The 25,164-nt window shown below is 39.3% G+C and overlaps 2 protein-coding genes across 2 annotated transcripts in view; both read left to right on the top strand.

Moving 5' to 3' along the window:
• The window catches only part of SMCO1 (single-pass membrane protein with coiled-coil domains 1), a 35,681-nt gene extending 27,964 nt beyond the window's left edge, over positions 1 to 7,717 (top strand). The window contains 4 exon segments of the mRNA XM_058556528.1: positions 3,698 to 3,766; positions 3,768 to 3,878; positions 6,633 to 6,782; positions 7,224 to 7,717. Coding sequence (XP_058412511.1) covers positions 3,698 to 3,766; positions 3,768 to 3,878; positions 6,633 to 6,782; positions 7,224 to 7,668 — 775 coding nt within the window. The 3' untranslated portion in view covers positions 7,669 to 7,717.
• A 3,422-nt stretch (positions 7,718 to 11,139) lies between these two features.
• RNF168 (ring finger protein 168) overlaps positions 11,140 to 25,164 on the top strand; it is a 29,381-nt gene continuing 15,356 nt past the window's right edge. The window contains exons 1-2 of the mRNA XM_058556022.1: positions 11,140 to 12,027; positions 23,493 to 23,569. Of these exons, the coding sequence (XP_058412005.1) occupies positions 11,727 to 12,027; positions 23,493 to 23,569 (378 nt within the window). The 5' untranslated portion in view covers positions 11,140 to 11,726. The remainder of the gene's footprint in view (positions 12,028 to 23,492; positions 23,570 to 25,164) is intronic.

The following is a 25,164-nucleotide window of genomic DNA, read 5'->3' as shown; positions in this document are numbered from 1 at the left end:
ATTTTATCAACCTCTCCCTATTTCCCTCACTCCCCAGCCCCTGGCAACCACTTTTCTATTCTCTATTTCTATGAGTTTGACTTTTTATTTAGATTCTACATATAAGTGATACCATGCAGTATTTGTCTTTCTTTGTCTGGCTTATTTCACTTAGCATAATACCTTCAAGATCCATCCATATTGTCACAAACAGCAGGATTTCCTTCTGTCTTAGACACTTAAATTGTTTCCATATCTTGGTGTTATGAGAGGTTCGGGGATTCGATTGGAGATATAAAAGAAACTTTCCACTCCAAACAAATGGACTGAAGGTATATTTTATTATATAGAAGATAGTAAAGGTGATAGTCTGCAAACAGATCCAAATAGGTCAAGTAATAAGAGGGAAAAACACCAGCTGGACTGAAAGGGAAAACATCTACATTGGCTGAGATAGCAGCAGATTTGAATAGGTCATATAATAAGAGAGAAAAACATCAGATCGACTGGAAAGGGAAAACATCCACATTGACTGAAGGGAAATGACACAACTCAACCGGAAAGAGAAACACCAGGCTGACCGAAAAGAGAACACCTCAGATCGGTTACTGACAACATCCATGCCCCACTGCCAGGGAGAGTCCCTTCAATTGACACGGCTGGGCAGCATCCGATCATCAGAGGTCCTGGGCAGGCAGTCCCCTCCACAGGTGAGACTCTCACCAGGCCTCGGTTTCCAGCAGTTTATATAAGCAGTTACAGAGTTTACAGAGCAAGCATTCAGTGTTCCCATGCACAAATGGTTATCAGTGGCATACATGCACTGAGCCTCCTGGCTATCATCCCAGCCCGGCACAGATGGCCAGTCTGCCCCAGGCCGTGATGCCCAAAGGACCTTGAAATTCTCACAAATTGCAACTATCTCCGTGGGAGAAAGGCCAGTTCCCACTACACAGAAAGCAGTTTTATATTTCCTTGTGTGCTGGTGGCTGTAGGTTAATGGAACGGCCAAACATGGCTGTACTCATGTCAAGACACTTGGCTACTGTGATTAATGCTGCAATGAACATGGGAGTGCAGATACCTCTTCAATATCCTGTTTTCATTTCCTTTGGATATATATACACACAGAGTGGGATTGCTGGATCATATGGTACTTCTATTTTTTAATTTTTTGAGGAACTTCCATACTGTTTTCCATTGTGACAGGTTCTCTTCGTCTTTCTGCTATGCTGTCCTGGCTTGCCCTGAGGCTGGGTCCCCTCATGGTCATAATAGGATGGCTGCTGCAGTTCCAGGCATCACATGAACATTCAACAATATCGACAGATGAAGAAAGACTACTCTCTCCTATGTGTCTCTTTTTATCATAAGAAAAACTTTTCTCCCAGTCATGAAAGGACAAATATTGTATGATTTCTCTTATATAAGGACCTAGAGTAGTCAAATTTACAGAGACAAAAAGCAGAATGGTGGTTTCAGGGCCTGAGGAGAGGAGAGAATGTGCAGTTGGTATTTAGTGGTTACTGAGTTTCAGTTGGGGAAGATTAAAAAGTTCTGGAGAGGGATGGTGGTGATAGTTGGAGAACAGTGTAAGTGTACTTAATGTCACAGAACAGTACACTTAAAAGTGGTCAAAAGTGGTAAATTTTTAAAATTGAGATGTAAGTGACATATAACATTATATTAGTTTCAGGTGTACAACATAATGATTCTATGTAAGTATATATTGAGAAATGATCACCCCAATAAGTCCAGTTAACATCCATCACCACACATAGTTATAATTTTTTTCTTGTGATGAGAATTTTTAAGATCTACTCTCTTAGCAACTTTCAAATAGACAATACAATATTATAAACTGTAATCTCCATGATGTTCATTACATCCCCAGAACTTATTTATTTTATAACTGGAAGTTTATATCTTTTGGTACAAAATGGATATGTACTACCATCACCCATTTCACCCAACCTCCACCAAAATGGTAAATTTTATGTATAGTTTATCACAATTAAAAAAAAAACTTTTCTCAGAAGCCCCATGGTAGACCTCCTCTCACATTTTATAGGCCAAAATTCTACCACCTGCCTGTTGCTAAACGAATGATAATGGCAACAATAATGAAATTACTATAATTGTCTTAATCTAATTAAGATTCACCCATCTGTGACTAAGAAGGGGCCCAGCCTCCCCTGAAGCACAAAGCTGCCCAATACTCGAACAAAATTTGGATTCTGTTAAAGAAATAAAAGTAGCCAAGTGGTGGGGTAGGGAGGATGGCCACTGGCAGGACACGAAGACCCTAGCAATGTTTTCCCCACTGAGGCAAGGAATGAATTGATTCCCTCAGGGCATCCAAACTTTTCTGAAGGTGCATGTGAGACTTACTGACTCCAACCCCCAGGAGTCCTTGGGGGAGTTATAATGCCTCTCAAATCTGTTCCTTTGCTTTTCCGCTCCTAGGACCAACATTGTAACCCAGGCCCTCATCACCTCACATCTGATGGTGATAGCAGTCTCCTGAGGGGCTTCTCTGCCTCTGGTTTGATTCCCACTTGGATCCATCCTAAACACCACTGCTAGATTAACTTTACAGAACTAACAGCTCACATATGTTCAAATTCCTCACTAGGCTATCTAGAACCATCCACTCTTTTGTAATCCGTGTGTTCTGTCTCCCTACGAGTATGCTCCTTAGGGCAAGGATTTTGCCTTACTCATCATTGTATTCTCAATACCTGGAATAGTGCTGATCATTCATTCATAGGTTTTAGCCATTCAATTGACATTTATGGTTTTCAGTAAATACTGAATAAGTGAATAAATTATTCAATGAATCAATAAATCCACGACCTGGCTCTTATCAGTTTAAATGTTGTTTTTCTTTTTCTCATATGAATCTTTTGCTTAAGACATACTCACTTATTGTTCCCTGACCACATCATGTACTTTGCCATCTCTGCAATTTTGCTCACACAGTTTCTCCAGTTTGTAAACCCTTCTCTCTTTTCTCTGATAATCAAAGACCTACATTTCCTTTAAGGCCAAGCCCAAATCCTACCTTCAGTGTGAGTGTTTCTCAATTATCTAAGGCTTCAGTGAGCTACTCTGTCAACTTCTATGATTTTTATGGTCTGCTAGTACCTATGTAGCAGACAATGTTTTTTGTTTTTTGTTTTTTTGTGTGTGAGGAAGATCGGCCCTGAGCTAACATCTGCCAGTCCTCCTCTTTTTGCTGAGGAAGACTGTTCCTGAGCTAACATCTGTGCCGATCTTCCTCCACTTTATGTGGGACGCCGCCACAGCATGCCCTGACAAGCGGTGCATCGGTGCGCGCCTGGGATCCGAACCTGGTCTGCCAGCAGTGGAGCGTGCACACTTAACCGATACGCCACGGGGCCAGCCCCGCAAACAATGTTTTATATAAATTTTCTTTTTAACTATATGTCCTATCTCCCCAAGTAGAGTTTAAATCTCTTGAATTCAGGAATCCTGTTTTATGTCTGTTTTTATTTCCAATATATACATATACCAGAATATACATAGAGCCACAATTACATCTGGTTGTTATGCTATATTGACGTACTGCGGCTCATTTTTCAAAGGCAAATATTATAGTGCATTCCAGGACACCTGTGTTCACACGATCAGTTCTTTGAAACTATATTTGGATGTACAAGCTATTAAAAGCTTCTTGTACTGAGTGACCTTTCAGGCAAAACTTAGATCAAATACTCACACTGCTGCTGCCTGTTGCTGAGTGGAAGACAGCAGAAAACCTGGACTCAAACCTCTATTGGGTTTTTGTTTTGCTTGTTTTGTTTCCTTTCATTTTGCCTTAAGAAGATGAACAATGAAACCACAACCCTGATATCCTTGAAGGAGTCAGTGAAAAGGTTGTGAAGGGCTACAGGGAGGGAGCAAGAATAGGTCTGCTTTTCTGGGAAGATGGGTAAGAGAAGAATGAAGAATAAATATAGGCAAAGAACTACAGATATTCTAATTAGAATTCTGTCTCTGTTAAAGTGGTTTAAGTCTTCCAGGTTAAAAAAATATGTAAATTAACAATAAAGAAAAATCTAGTCCCAGGTGCTATAATTCCATTCATTTAAAGCATGGACTATATGGTAGGTATACAAAAATAAGTAAAATGTGGTTTCTGCCCTCAAGGAGCTCACAGCCTGTAGGGATAAGATAAGTTTTCAAAAATACTTACAATTTAATGTGATTGACCTTATAATTGTGACGTTCCTAAAGGTCTATGAGAACATGAAGAAAGGATCAATTAATTTTGCCTTTGATACTAGGAAAAGGAACTCTTCATGCAGGGACGTTTAAGCTGGATCTTAAAGTGTGAGTAGGAGTTTATGAGAAGGAAAAATATGGGAAGGAATTCTAGGCTGAGGAAACTACATGTAAGCCCTACAAGCTCAGAATTGCATGTTGTATTCAGTCGGCAGCTAGATGTCTCACGTGATTGGTGACTAGGATGTGAGAGGAATGGCAGAAGATGGGTGCAGATGGTAAAGAGCTTTATGTTTCCTTCTGAGGAGATCCAACTTGGCTCCAATGATATCACTGGGCAAGTCAGGTGGCATAAAAGGTAAATAATCAATTGAGCTACATGATCAGAATTGTGTTTTATTTATTTATTTCTTTGTGAGGAAGATCAGCCCTGAGCTAACATCCATGCCAATCCTCCTCTTTTTCCTGAGGAAGACTGGCCCTGAGCTAACATCCATGCCGATCTTCCTCCACTTTATGTGGGACGCCGCCACAGCATGGCCTGACAAGCCGAGCGTCGGTGCACACCCAGGATCCAAACCCGGGCCGCCAGCAACAGAGCAGGCACACTTAACCACTACACCATGACCCCAGAGTTGTGTTTTAGAAGCGTATTTCTGGAGGATGGATTGGAAGTGGCAGAAATTTAAAGCAGGGATCCAGTTAGGCCACTGTACTGGACCTACCTTCTCCTAGGTCAAGAAGAAAGATAGTGATTAATAGGTTTAGTGGAGAGAGAGAGGAGGGGATAGATTAGAGACATTAATGGGGAGGAAGAAAAAAATACCTGAGAATTATTCTGAGATTTCTAGTTCAAGCAATAGAATAGATGGTGATGTCATGAACTGAGCTGTGGAATTGTAGTAGAATTCCCCATGTTGTTTAGGATTTATTTGGAATGGTCTGGGAATACCTTTTGGTTAGAGGATTCTAAAGAACTGCTGCAACTGTAAACTTTTATACTGATTGACAAGCTAGAGATGATCTATAAGCCTTATAGTCTTAAAGGTCTAAAAGTTAACAAACAGTAAGCCAGATGACATGGTTTTGATGTGTAGACAGAGACTGCCAGCATATTGGGTCATTTCGCTCCTCTGAAAGACATAATTCATATTGAGCCTTATCTATATGTCAACAGAATCCAAAGCAGTGAGAAAATTTTACTGCAGTAATGTCTGAAGATGGGGTGGGGGTGATAGTAGGTTCAGTTGAGGACAGTTGAGTTTGACATCTCATCCAGGTGGAGATATACAAAACATAGTTGAAGATACAGGCCTAGAGCTTAGGAAAGAGGTGGTACCTGAAGCCGAATTAGCCTTGGGAGAAAGTGAGGACCAAGAAGAGAAGATGGTCAAGGATAGAACCTGGGCAACCACAACAGTATTCAGGTCGCTGGGGACGTAGAACCTGAGGGAAGTGGTATGTGTGTTTGTGTATCACTTCCTTAATGAAAGACAACGTGGGTGGCTTCAGGCAAGTGAGTTGTTTTGTTGTTCCAGTTCTTTGTGCTTCAGTTAGGCATAATTCCAGTGCCACAGCGCCCTCTGATGATTAGGGCTGTGCAGAGCTACTCAAATCCCCATGTTGGGTTACACAGCTCGGCATCTCATTCACATCACAGATGTCAATCATACAGGACACATTTTATTACTTCTGTGTAAGGCCTCTGCTAGGTATTGGGGCACAGCTATAAAGATGTCTAAGAAATAGTCTCTAATCCCCTCCCTCCAAGAGCTTACAATTTCGTCATGAAAAGCTAACTCTAAAAACAAAGCAGGAGCTGGGGAGCGACAGGTGGTAGAGGCAATCCCCGTGAGAATGAAGTAGGTGAGGAGGAGATCTCTAGGTAGTTAGGCTGGAGGATTCAAGCAGACCGTGGAATTTGAGCTTATCCTTGAAGGAAGGACAGAATTTGGACAGCCAGAATAGGGTAGAGAAAGCCAACTTATCAAATGCTGGTCCCAGCACTAGCTAGCTATATGACATTAGGTCTCAATCTTTTTGAGACTCAATTTCTTTATCAGTGAAATAGTAAAAATGACTGCTTCACTTCTTATGATTGTTGTGAGAATCAAGGTAATGCTGGTAGAAAATACTTTTTAAAGTATAAAGTACAATACAAACATAGGACATGGCAGATAATTCAAGTAATTAGACAATTCAAAAGTTTGGCAATATAAGGAATGCCAGATTTAGGATGACAGATAGAGAGAATAGCAAATGGGAACATCTGTTCATAATTTAAATTTGAATAGCTACTCAAATTTGGTAGGAGTTGTAAACAATGTATTAGAGTCTTATCTTAAGGTGAAAGCCTTAGTTTTGTCCCCTGATCTAAACTAACCCTTGATTCTTTTATCCTATAGAGCAGAACACAAACTCCAAGCTTTAGAAGCACAGTTCAAAGAACTGGACTTCACAAAAGATAATCTGACACAGAAATTTGAACATCATAGCAAGACATTGGCAAGCCAGGCAGCCCAAGATGAGCTGTGGACAGCAGTTCTGGCAGTCAAGTGAGTATCCAATGAGAAATCAGTGGAGTTTTGTGGCTTTGTGAGAGCTTACAGTGGTCATTCTAAAATTGAATTTCTTAATATGGTTCCAACAAGGGATTGTGAAGAAATTACATTTTCTGAGGTTCACTCATTCAAAAAAGATTAATTTGAGCACCTATTTATATGCCAGACACTGTGCTACTCATCTCATCACAGAGTCTCTTGCTTGCCAAAGTCTTACTAACACAGAGATGAATAATATAACTCCTCTGCCATTGAGAAACTTATAGTATTGGTGGCTGGAGAATTAAGGTATCCAGGTTAGCAGGTCCTTTTTCTAAAATACACAGCTGGTTCTCCTAATGGGTTTATATTTCTTTGAGTTATCCTAATAGAATTTATTTTATATTTATACATGAAGAGTTCAACTGCTTGAGAAGCTCTCTCCGTTTTTTGTAGGTTCACGTCAATGGAATTGAATATTTTATACAGCTACGTCATTGAAGTACTCATCTGTTTGCACACTCGTGTGCTTGAGAAGCTGCCAGACCTGGTGAGAGGTCTTCCCACCTTGGCCTCCGTCCTTAGACGAAAAGTCAAGAACAAGCGCGTTAGAATTGTGTGGGAGTCTGTCCTGGAGGAGTATGGGCTGCAAGAAGGAGATATCACAGCACTTTGCACCTTCTTTATTGCACATGGTAACAAGGCGGAACACTTCACGGCTAAAGTGAGGCAGATGTACATCAGGGATGTCACTGTCTTGATCACTAACATGGTAAAGAACCAGGCTCTGCAGGAGGGTTTGCTGAGGGCTGTTCAGGTCATTGAGAAGGGGAAAGCAGTGAGGGCCCCTGAAGAGCAAAAGTCATTCCTAAAAGAGTTGATACCATCAGTCAAAAACTAACCTGTTACCCTATGACCTAGCAATTCCACTTCTGGTAATTTATCTTGCAAATGGGAAAAAAAAATATGTATGTACAATTTTGTCACAGGCTTATTTTTGTAACAAAAGTGCGGGGAGTATTAAAGAAATTATGATAAATTGATACAATGGATATTTTCTGTGTTGCCATACAAGAGAATGAAGAAGCTCTTTGTGTTATTGTATGATATGGAGTTATCACCAAGATGTGTTGTTTTAAAATATTTATTTCCAATACATAGTAAGCGGAAAAAAAGGGCAAAAACAAATATGTATATATATACATACACATATTTAAGCTAATATATCCCTAAACTTCATAGACTTCTGGAGAGATGCATAAGAAAGTGATAACATTGCTCGTCTTAGAGAAGAATACTAAGAGGCTAGGGGTCAAAGGTAGGAGGAACTCTTTTCACCATTAATGCATCTTGTACATTTTGAATTTGAACCACGTGAATGTACTACCCATTAAAAGACAAAAAAAGGAACACCTAATATATATTGTATGTTGATGTACTTTTTCTCTCTCGTACAGTACCACAGTTATTTATACTAGAAAGAGAACTCATACACATTGACCATATATTTATAATATTTACGGAACACCAAATTCCATGTGCCAGGTGCTGTGAAAAACAGAAACATTTAAAAATGTGGACCCTGTCCTCCAAGTAAAGGTTAAGTGTTGATGCTTTATTTGGGAGGTACAAATTCAAGACAGCCAGAATGAGGTAACACTCTGGATGGATGTTAGGTAGAGAAGGATGAGAGGTAATACAAGGTGATGTGTTACCTTGCTGGCCTCTCCTTGGAAATGAGCCATGAGAGACACAACAGGTTGCTTGGCAGAAACATCCACTCAGTCTGGTACTTCTCCAGACACACTGTTTGGAGAAACCATGCCTCGGAAGGAAGAAGGAAAAAATTTCTCTACCGTGCTTACTCAGTCCACTGTTTCCAATTGGCCAAAGTTTGCTCTGTGAGGAGTGACCACTCATACTTCCAGGATGCATCACCTAAGCCCTCCCACCAGCCCCTGGGAAGTCAGGGCCTGCATTGTTCAGTGCAGTGTTTCACAGAAACCCAGAAGTAGCAGAAGGAGCCAGAGACTCCAGGAAGCAACTGGTCAGCCCCAGGCCGACCAAGGGATTGTGGATCTAGAAAATAAACAAGGCCAAGGAAATCTGAGGAAGTGCATAAAATGTATCCATTACACACGACATGAGTACCTGAAAATAGAAATCAAAATGCAAGAATTAAATAATAAGACTACAATAAAAGCCACTATCACTAGGCAATATATGATTGGGTGAGTTCAGAGGAGGGGTATCACTGTGTGATGGAGAAGTGCTTCTGGGAGAAGTGCGTTGAATTGACTGTCGACTAGGCAAAGCCACAAAGCAACTCATTTAGGATGAATTGAGACAGCAATGGACCTGAAAGCACAAAATGACAGCAAACAGATCACAGTTGAATATATAAAAAAATGGGAGACTGCACGAAAAAAGCAGGTTGGGATCATATTAGAGAGCCTGGAATTCCAGGTTAAGGGATTGATCCTATGGACAACTGGATGACAACCAAAGATTTCCCAACTCACATTAAAGAAAACAAAGCTCTCTACCAAGGACCCACACCTCCTTGTCTTGGTTCCATCTGGAAACCACTCATCTCCCCAACCCGAATGACCTCAGCAAACCCAAAAGACCTTAAAGACTATCTTCATGCACAGTGATTTTCTTTTCTCCACAGTTGATTTCCTCAAAAAACTCAGGCCAAGTTCTTTTTTTAAAATTACTATTGTGATAAAATACACATAACATACAAGGTGCCATCTTAATCATTTTTAAGTGTACATTATGAATGCAAACATCACCACCATTCATCACCAGAACTTGTAAAACTGAAACTCTATACCCATTAAAAAATAACTCTCCCAGCCTGTAACAATCACCATTCTACTTTCTGTCTCTCTGAGGGCTTGTTCTTAGGTACTAAGGATCACAGTCTCTAATCTTCCTCATTTTCCTAGCCAGAATGTACTTTTTTCATAGAACTAAACTCAGGAGGATCAGTTGTCAGTACAAGAACTTAATATCAAAGTGGAAAAACTTACGCATAAAATGTTGTGGGAGATCAAGATTTGGCCACCCTGAAATCTATCTCTTTACTTTGTTTTCTCTGACGGACATTTGACCTCCCCCACTAACTGCCTAAAGAATTTGACATAGTAACTCCTTCCTGGAACAGAGCTTCTATCTGATGGCTGTAATATAATGTAAAATAGATGTTACAATAGAAAAGGCATCAACAAGCCCATCTTATGTCTCTCTGGCCACATTCTCTGGATGGCCCTCCAAGGAGTTGCCAGAAAAACATTTACATTTATAAGGGAAATCTCCATTTGTAAAGGTATCTCCCTCTCTGTATTGGGAAGAGGGGGGATGGCCTCATTTCTAGAGGCTTATCAATGTGGAAGGTGAGGCCTTAAATCTGCATAATAACCTTACTCTTGTTTACTGTGCTTTAGTGGTAATCTCCTGTAATTGACTCCCCCCCACCCCCAACATCCTCCTTTGTCATTGGCTGAACATGGTATTTAAGAATTTCTGCTATTGTGTGGAGAAAGGCAGTGTCCCTGCTTTCTCCCATGTATACATGTTATTAAACTTGGTATTATTTTCTCCTGCTAACCTGTCTTGTTAATTATTTGGCCAGCCATAAGAAACCTTAAGGGAAAGGGCAGAGGGGGATTCTCCCTCTTCCCCCACATTGTTAAACTATTTTCTTTTTGACTTCCTTTGTAATTTTGATTGTTCTAGATTGAAATATAATAGTAAAGTAGTACATTACAAATGAGGCACATAACTGCTGAGCCCCAGGATGGAAGCAGCCCTGCACTTTGTTTCCCAACTCCTTAGGAAGAAAGGCAACCCAATACAATCTATCTCTGGGCCGGAGACTTAGAAAGGGGCTGGGCTCTACAAGCAAGCGTAAGTGCCTGTTAAAGGGCAGGAAGTTCGCAGAGTCTCTGACCACACCCTTTCTCGGAGACCAACCTTGGAGCTGCTTTTCCAAGAACTCTGGAAAGCGACCTAAGAGGCTTAGTTATAAATTAACAAAAACAGAAAGGTAGTTTGAGCAGTACTGAGGGACGCATTTCAAAAAACCACTGTACGGTTTTTCAATTTGTTTTGAGGTTTCACGTTTCTCTCCAGACACAATCTCGCAACACTCCGCGGTTTCCACAGCCTCTGGGAGCCGACGGCGCAGGGGAGGATTGTACTCCGCCCAAACTGAAGCACTAGGAGCTGCGACGCGCCGGCAGGGCCCTCTTCCGGACCGGAAGTCCCACCCACCAAACGTTAAACCTTGAGCGGTTCCCTGGGTAGGAGGGGCTGTTTTGGCGGGCAGTTGTGACGTCACTAGACGTCGTCGGGTTGCTACGGCACCACCGCAGCGATTACGCTTTTCGGCTGATCGAGGTGGGGAGGGGCGCAGGGCGCCGGAAAAGTGGAACGCGGGGGCTCCCGGGCTTTGCCTACTGCAACGGGGAAAAGGAAGTGCTGCTCCAGCGGAGCCCGGCGTCCGGGCGGAGGCAGCGTTGTTGCCGGAGCGGCGGCCTGGGGCTTGGCTGCCGGGAGCTAAGGGAGCATCCTCACCTGGTAAGAGGGAGGAGGAGAACTTGGCGCGTTACCCGCGGAGAGCCGGAACCCACCGTCCGCTCTGCCGCAACCGTTATGTAAATACCTCGGAGCGGCCAGCGTCTCCAGACAGAAACGTTCATTTATTTTCTTACCCGACTTTGCCTTAAATGTGGACAAATACACCGCCTTCCAGGGAGTACTGTTTACCTGGGCCGCAGAGCTCCTTTTGCCTCAAGACGAGTTTGCGCCCAATCTGTGAATTCTGACGCGCTGCTGGGCATAATATTGAAACACAGAACTGTTAATTTGCTTTCTGCGTAGTTGGTCCGGAACTACGCTTCTTTGTCTTTTCGGGCGTTCATGTTGAATCTGCCTTATTAGCATCTTAATATGGCTGTACCCAAAGACGCCATCCCTTCCTTGTCGGAATGCCAGTGCCCGATTTGTGTGGAAATCCTGATTGAGCCCGTAACACTCCCTTGTAACCACACGCTCTGTAATCCATGCTTCCAATCGACTGTCGAAAAGGCAAGTTTATGCTGTCCCTTCTGTCGCCGCCGGGTCTCTTCGTGGACCCGGTACCATACCCGAAGAAAGTCTCTTGTCAATATGGAGCTGTGGGAGATAATTCAAAAGCACTATCCAAAGGAATGTAAGCGGAGAGCCTCTGGGCAAGAATCAGAGGAAATAGGTGAGTAAACCAGCCTGATTATTGGCTAAAAAAAAATCCATTAAAAAGTGAATACCCACTTCTCTATTTTAAAAAATGGTAAAGAAAGCACGACTAGTGTTTGTCTAGATTCTTCACGGGGGGTTGGGTTTTATGGGCCCCAAAATGTTGGTTAAGGTCAATGGCGAGATTTGTTCATTGTCATATTGCGCAGCCTGTGTTCAGTTGATGTTTGTTGGGTTAAAAGTGGAAGGAGAAAAAGATAAGAATGGCCCCTGTAGAGCCTTTAATCATGTGAAAAGTTATATAAGTATTCAAAGATGAGCAGTAATCCTAGTACAGCAACAGCAAAAGTAAGGAAACTACTGGATTCCTGTGTTAATATTTCTTGTATTTTCATTTCCTTTCTCTAACTTGCTTATATAGCTCCGTTCATTTAATTCTTCTCTTAAGCATGCAATCAGCCTAAAACAGCTTTCTATTGCCAGTTCTATCTAGTTCAGTCATTTTTATTCAGAGCTCTCCAGTGTGGACTCAATAGCTATTTAGTATGCCCCAAACTGAACACTTGGCTCCAGCAGCTTGATCACTTGTGTGATCAATAAACCGTGCAGTGTTCCTTATCTATGCTTTGAATGTGTTGCCTGTGCTCTGGTATACTTGCCTTTTTTTTTTTTTTTGAAATTATTTTTAGTGTGGAAAAATATATAACAAAATTTGCCATTTTTATTTTTACATATTTTTTTTAACTTCAAGCATAACTTTATTTTCCATAAGTACACTGATTTTAATGCAGGAATGTAAACATCCCTGGATCTGAAGATTCAGTATCTATATGGGGCTTAAAAATGATTTCCTTCTTTGATGGTAGGTGCCTCATTGCACAGATCAGTGGTCAGCTTCTGTTTGTAACCTGTCTATAAAGTTCTGATTTCAGACCAGGAGAGTTACAGGATAATCATATTTTTAACAGTAGTTATCTTTTATTAAAACTCCTTTATTGAGATATTCACATACAATTGATCCATTAAAAGTGTACAATGCGGTAGTTTTGATATTTTACATTTTTTTCAAAATTGTGGTAAAATATATATAACATATGAAATTTGCAGTTTTTACAATTTGGGGCATTAATTACGTTCACGATGTTGTGCAACCATCACCATTATCTGTTTCCAAAACTTTTTCATTACCCCAGACAAATTCTTTAACAATTAATCATTGACTCCCCATTCTTCTCCTCCCCCGACCCCTGGAATTTCTAATCTACTTTCTGTCTCTATGAATTTGCTTGTTCTAGATATTTCATATAAGTTTATTCATACAACATGTGATCTTTTGTGTCTGGTTTCTTTCACTTAGCATAATATTTCTAAGTTTCACGCACGTTGTAGCATGTATCAGTACTTCATTCCTTTCAAGAGCTGAATAATATTCTATTTTATGGATATATTTTGTTACACCTTCATCCATTGATGGACGTTTGGGTTGTTTTCACCTTTTGGCTGTTTGAATAGTGCTGATATGAACATTCACGTACAAGTAGTTGTCAGTACATTCTCAGTTCTTTTGTGTATATAGCTAGGTGTGGAATTGCTGAATCATATCGTGGTTCTGCTTAGCTTTTGAGGAACTGCCGAACTTTTCCACGGGGCTGCACCATTTTACATTCCCACCAGCAATGTATAATGGTTCCAATTTCTCCACATTGTCACCAACACTTGCTATTTTCCGGTTTTTGGTTTTTTTATAGCTGTCCTAATAGGTGTGAAGTGGTATCTTAGTGTCGTTTTTTGTTGTGTGTGTGGCAAAATACACATGACAAAATTTACCATTTTAACCATTTTTAAGTACAGTGCAGTGGCATTAAGTATATTCACATTGATGTGCAACCATCACCTCCATCCATCTCCAGAACTTTTCATTTTCCCAAACTGACACTCCATACCCATTAAATAATAACTCCCCAGTTCCCTCTCCCTCCTGCTCTTGGGAACCACCATTCTACTTCCTGACTCTACAAATTGGACTACTTTAGGTACCTCATATAAGTGGAATCATTGTAGGTATTTGTCCTTTTGTGTCTGACTGATTTCACTTGGCATAATGTCTTCAAGTTTCGTCCATGTAGCATGTGTCAGAATTTCATTTCTTTTTATGGCTGAATAATATTCCATTGTATGTATTTACCACGGTTTGTTTATCCATTCATCTGTTGGTGGACACTTGGGTTACTTCTACCTTTTCACTACTGTGAATAATGCTGCTGTGAACATTGGTGTACAAGTATCTGAATCCCTGCTTTCGGTTCTTTGGGGTATTTGGGGTAGAAAGGAATTGCTGGATCATATGGTGTTACGAGAGGTTTGGGGATTTGATCGGAGATGTAAAAGACACTCTCCACTCCAAACAAATGAACTGAAGGTATATTTTATTATATAGAGGGTAGTAAAGGTGATAGTCTGCAAACAGATCCGAATAGGTCAAATATTAAGAGGGAAAAAACATCAGCTCGACTGGAAAGGGAAAACATCCACATCAACTGAAGAGAAGTGACACAAATCAACCGGAAAGAGAAACACTAGGTTGACTGAAAAGAGAACACCTCAGATCAATTACTTCACATCAAATCAATTACTTCACATCAAATCAATTACTCACAATATCCACACCCCACTGCTGGGAGAGTCCTGTCAATCGACACGGCTGGGCAAGGATCACATGTCCTGGACAAGGCGTCCCTTCCACAGGTGGAACTCTCATCAGGTCTCAGTTTCCAGCAGTTTTTATACCATCAATAATTTTCAGAGTAAGCAATTACAGAGTTTGCAGAGCAAGCATTTAGTGTTTCCATGCACAAATGGTTATCAGTGGCGTATGTGCACTGAGCCCCCTGGCTAATGTCCCAGCCCAGTAATTGTGTACGTGCATTGTTCTCTCTGGTTATCGTCCTAGCCCAGCACAGATGGCCAGTCCATCCCAGTGCTATGACACTCCAAAAGCCTTGAAATGTTACAACTTGCAACCCTCTCCGTGGGAGAAAGGCCAGTTCCCACCACACAGAAAGCAGCTTTATATTTCTTTGTGTGCTGGTGGCCATAGGTCAATGGAGTGGCCAAACATGGCGGTACTCATGTTAAGACATATGGTAATTCTGTATTTAATTTTTTGAGGAACTTCCATACTCTTTTTCCATAGCAGCTGCACCATTTTACATTCTCAACCAGCAGTGCACAAGAGTTCCAATTTTTCCATATCCTTGTCAGCACTTGTTACTTTTTGTTTGTTTTTTTTTTTTTTTTGTGAGGAGATCAGCCCTGAGCTAACATCCGCCAATCCTCCTCTTTTTTTGCTGAGGAAGACGGCCCTGGGCTAACATCTGTGCCTATCTTCCTCCACTGTACATGGGACGCCGCCACAGCATGGCTTACCAAGCAGTGCGTCGGTGCGCGCCCGGGATCCGAACCAGCAAACCCCGGGCCGCCGCAGCGGAGCGCGCGCACTTAACCGCTTGCGCCACCGGGCCGGCCCCTTGTTTGTTTTTTGATAGAGCCATCCTAATGGGTATGAGATGCTGTCTCATTGTGGTTTTGATTTGCATTTCCCTAATATCTGATGATGTTGAGCATCTTTTCATGTGCTTATTGGCCATTTGTATATGTCTTTGGAGAAATGTCTATTCAGGTCCTTTGCTCTTTTTTTTTTTTTTTTTGCTGGGAAAAAATTCGCCATGAGCTTAACATCTGTTGCCAATATTCCCTCTCTTGTTTTTTCCCCTCCCCAAAGCGCCAGTACATAGTGGTGTATTCTAGTTGTAAGTCCTTCTAGTTCCTTTGTGTGAGCCACCACAGCATGGCTACTGGCAGATGAGTGGTGTGGTTCCATGCCCAGGAACCAAGCCCAGGCCACCCAAGCAGAGTGCACCAAACTTGAACCACTTGGCCATCAGGGCTGGTGCTCATTTTTTTTTTTCTTTTTTGAGTAAGATTAGCCCTGAGCTAACATCTGTTGCCAATCCTCCTCTTTTTTTTTTTTTGCTGAGGAAGATTGGCCCTGGGCTAACATCCTTGCTTGTCTTCCTCTACTTTATATGGGATGCCTCCACAAGATGAGTTGATAAGCGGTGTGTGGGTCTGCGCCCAGGATCCGAACCTGTGAACCTTGGGCCAGCGAAGCAAAGCACACAAACTTAACCGCTGTGCCACCAGGCTGGCCCCTGGCTCTCAGTTTTGAATTGGGTTTTTTTTGTTGTTGTTGACTTGTTCGTGTTCTTTATATATTCTGGATATTACCCCCTTATCAGATGTGATTTGCAAATATTTTCTCCCATTCCATAGGTTGCCATTTCACTCTATTGATTGTGTCCTTTGATGCACAGAAGTTTTTAAGTTTCATGTAGTTGCATTTGTCTGTTTTTACTTTCATTGCCTGGGCATTTGTGTCATATCCGAGAACTCATTGCTAAATCCAATGTTGTGAAGCTTTTTCCTTGTTTTCTTCTAGGATCTTTATAGTTTTAGGTCTTTAATCAATTTTGAGTTAATTTTTGTATATGGTATAAGGTAACTTCATTTTTTTGCATGTGAATATCCAGTTTTCCCATTTCCATTTGTTGATAAGACAGTTATTTTAAAGTTTTTGTCTGATAAGTCTGATGTCTGGATTTCCACAGGAATGGTTTCTATTCATTTATTTTGTTCCTTTGAATTGTCCATACTTTCTTGTGTCTTTGTATGTCTTGTGATTTTTTTTTTTGGAGAAAACTGGGCATTTGAATATTATAATGTGGTAACTCTGGAAATCAAATTCTTCCCTTTCCCTGGGGTGTACCATTTTTTTGATTGTTGAAGGTTGTAATGGTCCATTTGTTTACTAACTTGCCCAAACTATTTTTGTAAAGACTGTATTCTGTGTTGTGTATGGTTATTGAAGTCTGTGTGCCTTAGTTTGTGTTCAGCTAGTGTTTTGACAGATTTCCTTGAGTGCCCAGAGCTGAAAAACAAACAACAAAAGGAAACAAAACAAAAAAGCACCTCTCTGTCTTGGCGGAGTGGCTCAGTGCGGAGTGGCTCAGTGCGGAGGCTGTCCTTAACACTTAGCCAGGCTTGCGCTGAGTCTAGGGATCAGCCCAAGGTGAAAGCCTAGGGTCTTCTCGGGTATTTTCTGAGCATGTCTCTTGCTCCAAGTGCATTTGTAGCCTTCTAAATTTCTGTGTATACTCATACATGCACATGCTTTTGAACGTCCTAAATTTCCAAAGAAACTCCCCAGCTTTTGCTCCTGGGCCTTAGGCAGTCTGTTGTATGTTTTAGAATTTTGATAGAGATTGCATTGAATCTGTAGATTGCTTTGGGTAGTATGGACATTTTAACAATGTTAATTCTTCGGTCTATGAGCACAGAATATCTTTCCATTTATTTGTGTCGTCTTCAGTTTGTTTCATCAATATCTTGAAGTTTTTAATGGACAGGTCTTTCACTTCCTTGGTTAAATTTATTCCTAGGTATTTTATTCTTTTGTTGTAATTGTAAATAAGATTGTTTTCTTAATTTCTCTTTCTGATAGTTTGTTATTAGTGTGTAGAAATGCAACTGATTTTTGTATGTTGATTTTGTATCCCACAACTTTACTGAATTCGTTTATTAGTTCTAACAGTTTTTTTGGTGGAGTCTTTAGGGTTTTCTATATATAATATGTCATCTGCAAATAGTGACAGTTTTACTTCTTCCTTTCTGATTTGGATGCCTTTGTTTCTTTTTCTTGCCTCATTGCTCTGGCTAGGACTTCCAATGCTATGTTGAATAAAAGTGGTGAGAGTAGACATCCTTGTTTTGTTCCTGATTTAGAGGGATGTATGTTTTACCTATCTTTTCTCCAGCCTTCTGTGGGTTGTTTATTTGGCTTGCAATATTTTTGAGTAACATCCGCTTCTTTTCTGGGCTGGGTTCTGAGGTAGGTGAAACAGATGAGTGCCTTGTGTCAGTCCTTCACCAACTCAGACAGGTTAGAACAAACATACACAATAATTTGTGGACACAGAGACAGCTACACAAAGAAGGAAGATGATGTGAAGACACACAGTGAGAACACCATGTAAAGCAGAGGGGTTGGAGTGATACATCTGTAAGCCAAGGAACACCAGAGATTGGTGGCAAACCACCAGAAGCTAGGAACAGGCAAGGAAGGATTCTCCTACAGGTTTAAGAGGGAGATTGGCCCTGCTGACACCTTGATTTTGGACTTCTAGCCTCCAGAACTGAGAAAGAATAAATTTCTGTTATTTTATGCCACTCAGTCTGTGGTATTCCTAATTATTTTGTGGCTTTTGAATTTTTAAAAAATTTTATTCAGTTATTCACTGGTAGTTCATAAAAATATAATTGGTGTTTATGCGTTAACCTCTTACCTACTCATTCACTTTTGTATCATTATTTTTAGAAGAGGGTTGTGAGAAAGCATATGTGAGATGGCTTTTAAAAATGAAAGGGAATTAATGTGATGGAGAGAGGTAGTCTTTGAGTTTTATCTTTGAACTTCTCAAAAAAGAATCCTACAGGAGGGAAGAATCAACCCTAGAATGTCTAAATTTCCTTATCATTTTGCACTTGTCACTGTAATAATTGATGCAAGCAAGAATCACTAATAGATGTTAAAACCTCTGCCTGAAATTTTGTGGGGGAACAGAAGATTCATACAGTCTCAAAGTATCACCTTATGGATTACTTATTAATTACAAAGGGGAAAGGATACAGTTGAGAAATCTGGCTAACATCACTGTAATCAAGTGATCAAAGTTAACATCATCATTGGAACAAATTGATGTCATATGCTTCCTGGTATGATATGTATAAGGCATAGTCTGAAGCTGATTGTGGGAAAACAAAAACCCAAATTGAGAGATACTCTACAAAACATGGTCCATGCTTCAAAAATGTCACTGTTGTGAAGGCAAAGGCTGAGAAACTGTTCTAGAGAAGAGAGATTAAAAGAGAATGACAACTAAATGCAGTATGTGATCCTGGATTAGGAAAAGTGTTGTTATAAAAGACATTATTGGGATAATTGGGGACATTTGCATATGGGCTATATTTTTTATTATATAACTAATAGTATCATATCAAAGTTAATTTTCTTGAATTTGATTATTGTGTTGTTATAAGGATAAGAACGTTTCCCTTAGGGAGGTATATACTTAAGTATTTGGTGAAAGATTATAATCTATGCAGTTTACTTTCAAATGGTTCAGAAAAATATATATACATTTAAATGTACACACACATTAAAGAGACATAACTGTGGCAATTTAACACTTGGTGAATCTAAATTAAGGTTAAATGGGGGTTCATCATAATATTTTTGCAACTTTTCTGTAGGTTTGAAAATTTTCAAAATAAAAAATAAGGGGTGAGCAAATTTAATTGGGAAAAGAAAACTGTTTATTTCCATGATCATGCAAGCAGAGTCAAGTTGAGGGATGGAAGAATTGTTTATTTTTATTTTTGGTCGAGTATTGAACATTCAGTTCCTTAATTAACTTGAGTTTTTCCTTCAGAATAAAATAAAAAGTATGAGGATAAATTTCTTTTTTTTTTTTTTTTTTATATTTTATTTATTTATTTTATTTCCCCCCAAAGCCGCAGTAGATAGTTGCATGTCATAGCTGCACATCCTTCTAGTTGCTGTATGTGGGACGCGGCCTCAGCATGGCCGGAGAAGCAGTGCGTCGGTGTGAGCCCAGGATCGGAACCCAGGCTGCCAGCAGCGGAGCGCGAGCACTTAACCGCTAAGCCACAGGGCTGGCCCCTAAATTTCTTTTAATGAATCCTGACTGCCCAGGAAGACCACTCACCGTAAGAAAGCAATATTAAGTACAGTGGAAACATTGACTCTCAGTGGGTTACAACAGAAGTTTTAGAGTTAACCAAAACTGAGCAGTGTTGAGAGTTGTTTTGGCAGAAATTGACTATCTTAGTCACTTTTAGTCTATAAAACCGATTTTTAAAAATTTCTCATACACTTAGAAATTATTTAGGAAATAGCAAATAATTGCTGCACCTAGATGTTGGAGGCATATTAAGACAGTTTTAATTTGTTGTGTCTGTGGTTGAAAAAGTTACTGATCTTAGTTTAAATTTACATTTTGTACAAATAAGTAAACTTTAAAAATCTCAGAAGTTCCATGTTTAAAAAAAAAATTACTGTTCTCTGCTTACTGTAAAGTAGTTAAGCATCTTCTGTAAATTGCATGTTCCTTTCCTTTGCCCTTTATTGTAGTGTTTTTCTTAATTGATCTGTAGAAGTTCTTGTTATATTCTGAACATTAATTCTCTATTGATATATGTATTTGCAAGTAACTTCTCCCAATTTGTTGTTTGTTTTTAACTTTGTGATATTCGTCATCATATAGAAGTTTTTATTGTTTGGAATGTCTTCATTTATTGAGGAAATCTACCCTATCTATCCTATCTATTTAATTCTGCTTAATTGTTTTGATATCTAGTATAGTCTGTCATTATTCTTTTTCTAAATTATCTTAGCTATTTTTAAATTTTATCTAATGTGTAAAGTGATTTACTTTTTTTCACGTTTTTTTTATTGTAGTAAAATATACATAACATAAAATTTACCAGTTTAACCATTTTTAAGTGTACAATTTAGTGGCATTCAGTACAGTCACATTGGTGTGCAACCATCATCACCATCCATGTGAGAACTTTCTCATCCTCCACGATTGAAACTCTGTACCCATTAAACAGTAACTCTTCAATTTCCCCTCCCTCTAACCTCTGACAACCACCATTCTACTTTCTGTCAAGTTTAACTACCTCTCTCATAGAAGTGGAATCAAAGTAAGCATTTGTCTTTTTGTGTCTGGCTTATTTCACTTAGCATAATGTCTTCAGAGTTCATCCATGTTGTAGCATGTGTCAGAATTTCAGTCCTTTTTATGACTGAATAATATTCCATTGTAGTATGTATTTACCACATTTTGTTTATCCATTCATCTGTTGATGAACACTTAGGTTACTTCCACCTTTCGGCTATTGTGAATAATGCTGCTGTGAACATGAGTGTACAAATATCTGTTTGAGTCTCTGCTTTCAACTCTTAAGAACATTGGTGTACAAGTATCTTTTAGAGTCTCTGCTTTAATATTTTGGGTATGTACCTAACAGTAGAAATGCTGGATCATATGGTAATTCCATGTTTAATTTTTGAAGCAACCGCCATACTGTTTTCCATAGCAACTGCACCATTTTACACTCCCACTAACAGTGTACAAGGATTCCAGTTTCTCCACATCTTTGCCAACATTTGTTATTTTGTTTGTTTTATAATAGCCAACCTAATGAATATGAAGTGGTATCTCTCTGTGGTTTTGATTTGCATATCCCTAAATGACTAGTGATATTGAGCATCTTTTCATGTGCTTTTTGGCCATTTGTGTATCCTTTTGGAGAAATGTCTAAGACCTTTGCCCATTTTCTTAATTGGATGGTTTGTTTTTTTGCAGTTGAGTTGTTAAAGTTCTTTATGTAGTCTTGATATTAATCCCTTATCAGCTATATGATTTGCAAGTATTTTTTCCTATTCTGTGGGTTGTCTTTTTATTTTCTTAATGTCTTGGCTATTTTTATTCTTTCTTTATTAAGTTAACTTTTTTAATAATAAAAAGAAATTTAAAATCTTCCCTTTCCAATTGTCTACAATCGTTTTATTTCACCCCTCCCCTACCCCCAGACACACACACACACACACACACACACACACACACAGAATTTCACTTAAGAACTTTAATAGTCAGGGATATTCTAAGCCAGGGGCTGGCAACCTGTGGTCCACAGGGCAAATTTGGCCCACATCTTTTTTTTGTAAATAAAGTTTTATTGAAACACAGGCACTACACTCATTCCTCTATGTCTGTGACTGCTTTTGTGTTACAATGGCAGAGTTGAGTAACTGCGACAGAGACCGCCTAACTTGCAGATGATAAAATATTTATTATCTTGCTCTTGACAGAAATAGTTTGCCACCCCCTAAACTATCACATCTGATATTGCGATACCTCCCCACACATACCCTATTCTCCTTTATTAGAAGTGCCGTCCCTTCCGTCTACCTGGGCTTAGTTTCTAGCCCCTCCTATTTTTTCAGGAGCCTTATACTTCTCTCTCCTATATTTTCCACTGTATTGTCTCAAATGGCTAAAATAAATGGCTCTTCCTCAATGGCTAAAATAAATAAGTTTTTAGCATACTTCATCCCTACTTGTTATGGAGTTGTAAATCACTGTTTTTAGTTCCTCTATTGCAGAATTTGCAAACTGCTCGAATGCAGGCCATATAAAGCCTGCAGCCATGTTTTCTGTGACTCATTCAGTGCCAACATTTCAAATTGGGACATTTTGCATTAAAATACACATTTCTAGATTGTCTTGAAAAAACTATATATATGGTGATGGTGAAGCTAAGTTTCCAGATGGCATTAGTCACCAGGAATAACAGCTGCCCCTTTAAACAGTCAGTTGTGTTCCCTTTTTCTGGATACACGCCAGGGTGATTTCCCCTCTTTTTGTATGGCTTAGTGTTTCTCTTTAATCCTGTAGGTTTATTTCAAATTCTGATGATCCTTGGTTTTGCTTTCCTATTTAAAAATGAGGCCCTAGAAAAAAGCTGTGTGTATGTGTATAGGAATTGGTGACTGGCCAACATTGTTTAAGGTTAAGCAGATGGAAACCTGGCCATTATGCTTTGCCACTCTTCACTGCCAGATTTCAGAGGGCTTTGCTCTGGTTCACCACCTCTTATATTAGCTGCACTGATCCTATCCAGGTAATTCAGTTTCTTTAAAAAATAGCCTTTGAGTGTGCACGTGTGCACTTACACTCATATGCAGGAAGAAACACCTACCAGCCAAGTATTCTGATTTAACAGTTTATAAACTTTGAATTCCCTGTCCCACACTTACTCACTCTGAACTGTATTGTGCCTTGTGTTTCTGAGCTAAGCTGCTCTTCAGGTGTGTGGGGCAGACCACACCCACCTCAGCTGTAGCCTTCCCTTCTAAGGGTTACGTTTTCCTTCATTCTGTTACATCAGTCACCTCTCTTACGTTGGCTTCCCATTTTCTAGAAATGTGTTAAAGTTTCTTGTTTACTGATTGACCCTTCCCCTAATCTCTTTGCTGTTGTAGGATTAGTTTTTTAAAAAATTCCTTTATTGTTATTTTAATGGATTCTAGAGAAAGAGTTAAGTGTATGTATTCATGTGTCATTTTGAACCAGAAAACCTCTGGCTTTTCTTTTAAAATGTGATTTCATAAAGAAAATATGGCTGTACCTGTTAATAATTGTACATTTTACTTTAATTTTGTATTTTTATATTAATATAAAAAAACTATATTAATATAGTTTTAATGGAAGACCAAAGCTAGCCATAAAATTCTGTGTTGCCAATAATATTATTTTCTTTATTGATCTGAAACAGTTGATGACTATCAGCCAGTTCGGTTGTTAAGTAAACCCGGGGAATTAAGAAGAGAATATGAAGAGGAGATAAGCAAGGTAGGAACTAAATAGTTATTCTTTTTTGGAAAAATTCTCTGCTGTATTTTCCGTTTCAGGTTTTACGTGTAGTTTTATATGCTTATATAAATAGTATATATTGAAATATAAATAATTTCAATGTACTTTATAAAGGCTCCGTTTTTTACATATGTTCAGAGTGGTTGCAAACTAGCTTTATTTATCCATAATTGGTGCTCTTATGTGATAGTAATCCCTAAGCATACAAATACGAGATTTTTTTCCTTTCCCTGAAGCTTTGAGCTTAGAGGATGGAAAAAGGGTGGTAGATTATGGGTGTCTTATTCCGTTTTGGCTGCTGTAACAAAAATACCATAAACTGGGTTGCTTAAACAACAGTTTATTTCTCACAGTTCTGGAGGCTGGGAAGTCCAAGATCAAGGTGCTGGCTGATCTGGTGTTGGGTGAGGGCCTGCTTCCTAGCTTATAGACAGCTGCCTTCTTGCTGTATCCTCACATGGCAGAGAGAGAGAGGTCATCTCTCTCGTGTCTCTTATAAGGGTACTACATAATCCCTTTCATGAGGACTCCACCCTCATGATCCAATTATCTTCCCAAAGCCTAACCTCCAAATACCATCACACTGGGCATTAGGGTTTCGGTATGTGAATTTGGGGGACACAAACAATGAGTTTAGATGAGGAGAGCATAAAGGGCTAATTATGAAGTACCTAAATAGGAAAAGAGGGAATAGTGCTTACAGTGAAGCCTTTGGACTTCACTAGTACTAGGAGAGTGCTACCTTCCTGCTTAGTGTAGGGCAGTATTGTCCAATAGAAAGACACTGTGAGCCTGTATATAGTTTAAATTTTTCTGGTAGCCACGTTTTTAAAAAAGATGTTCAAAAAAGCAGATGAAATTAATTTTAATATTATATTTTATTTAAACCAATATATCTAAAATATTTTATGTAATCAATATAGAAAGTATTAATTACATAACAATTATATGCTGACTATATAATTATATATCATTATATAATTAGATCTTAATTATATAAAGTTAAATATAAAAATTATGAGAGATTTTACATTATTTTTGCTGACTTAGCCTTCAAAATCTTTTGTATATTTTGTGCTTAAAATACATATCAATTTAGACTAGTCACATTTCAAGTGCTCAATAGCCACATGTAGCTAATGGCTACTATATTGGGCCATGTGGGTCTAGAACTAATAAATAATAATGATAGTTTAATTGTCAGCATATTGTCTAAGCAGTGTCCTTAAGTAAGGGTTTTAAAGGAATAATTTAATCCTTACAACAATGTAGTGAGAACATGTTCTAACAGGGTGCTTTTGACTACAAATAAAAGAAAACCCAACTTAAACTACCTTAAACAATAAGAAAGTTGTGATTAATTGGAAGTCCAGAGGTAGAAGGGGCTTCAGGGGTGATTTCATCCAGAGCTCCAGCTCCAGATCTTTGCTAACTTCTGTCAGCTGGCTTTATCCTCAGGCTAATAGCAAGATGGCTGCACAAATCTGAACCTCAGATGCATGTACAACAAATGCAGCAGCAGAAGTAGCAGTCTCTTCCTATGACTCTCCTTTAAGAGCAAGAAAACTTAACTC

The sequence above is a fragment of the Diceros bicornis genome, chromosome 15 (assembly GCF_020826845.1).
Source record: "Diceros bicornis minor isolate mBicDic1 chromosome 15, mDicBic1.mat.cur, whole genome shotgun sequence".
NCBI classification, from domain to species: Eukaryota; Metazoa; Chordata; class Mammalia; order Perissodactyla; family Rhinocerotidae; genus Diceros; species Diceros bicornis.
This window is presented reverse-complemented; position numbering and strand designations above follow the sequence as displayed.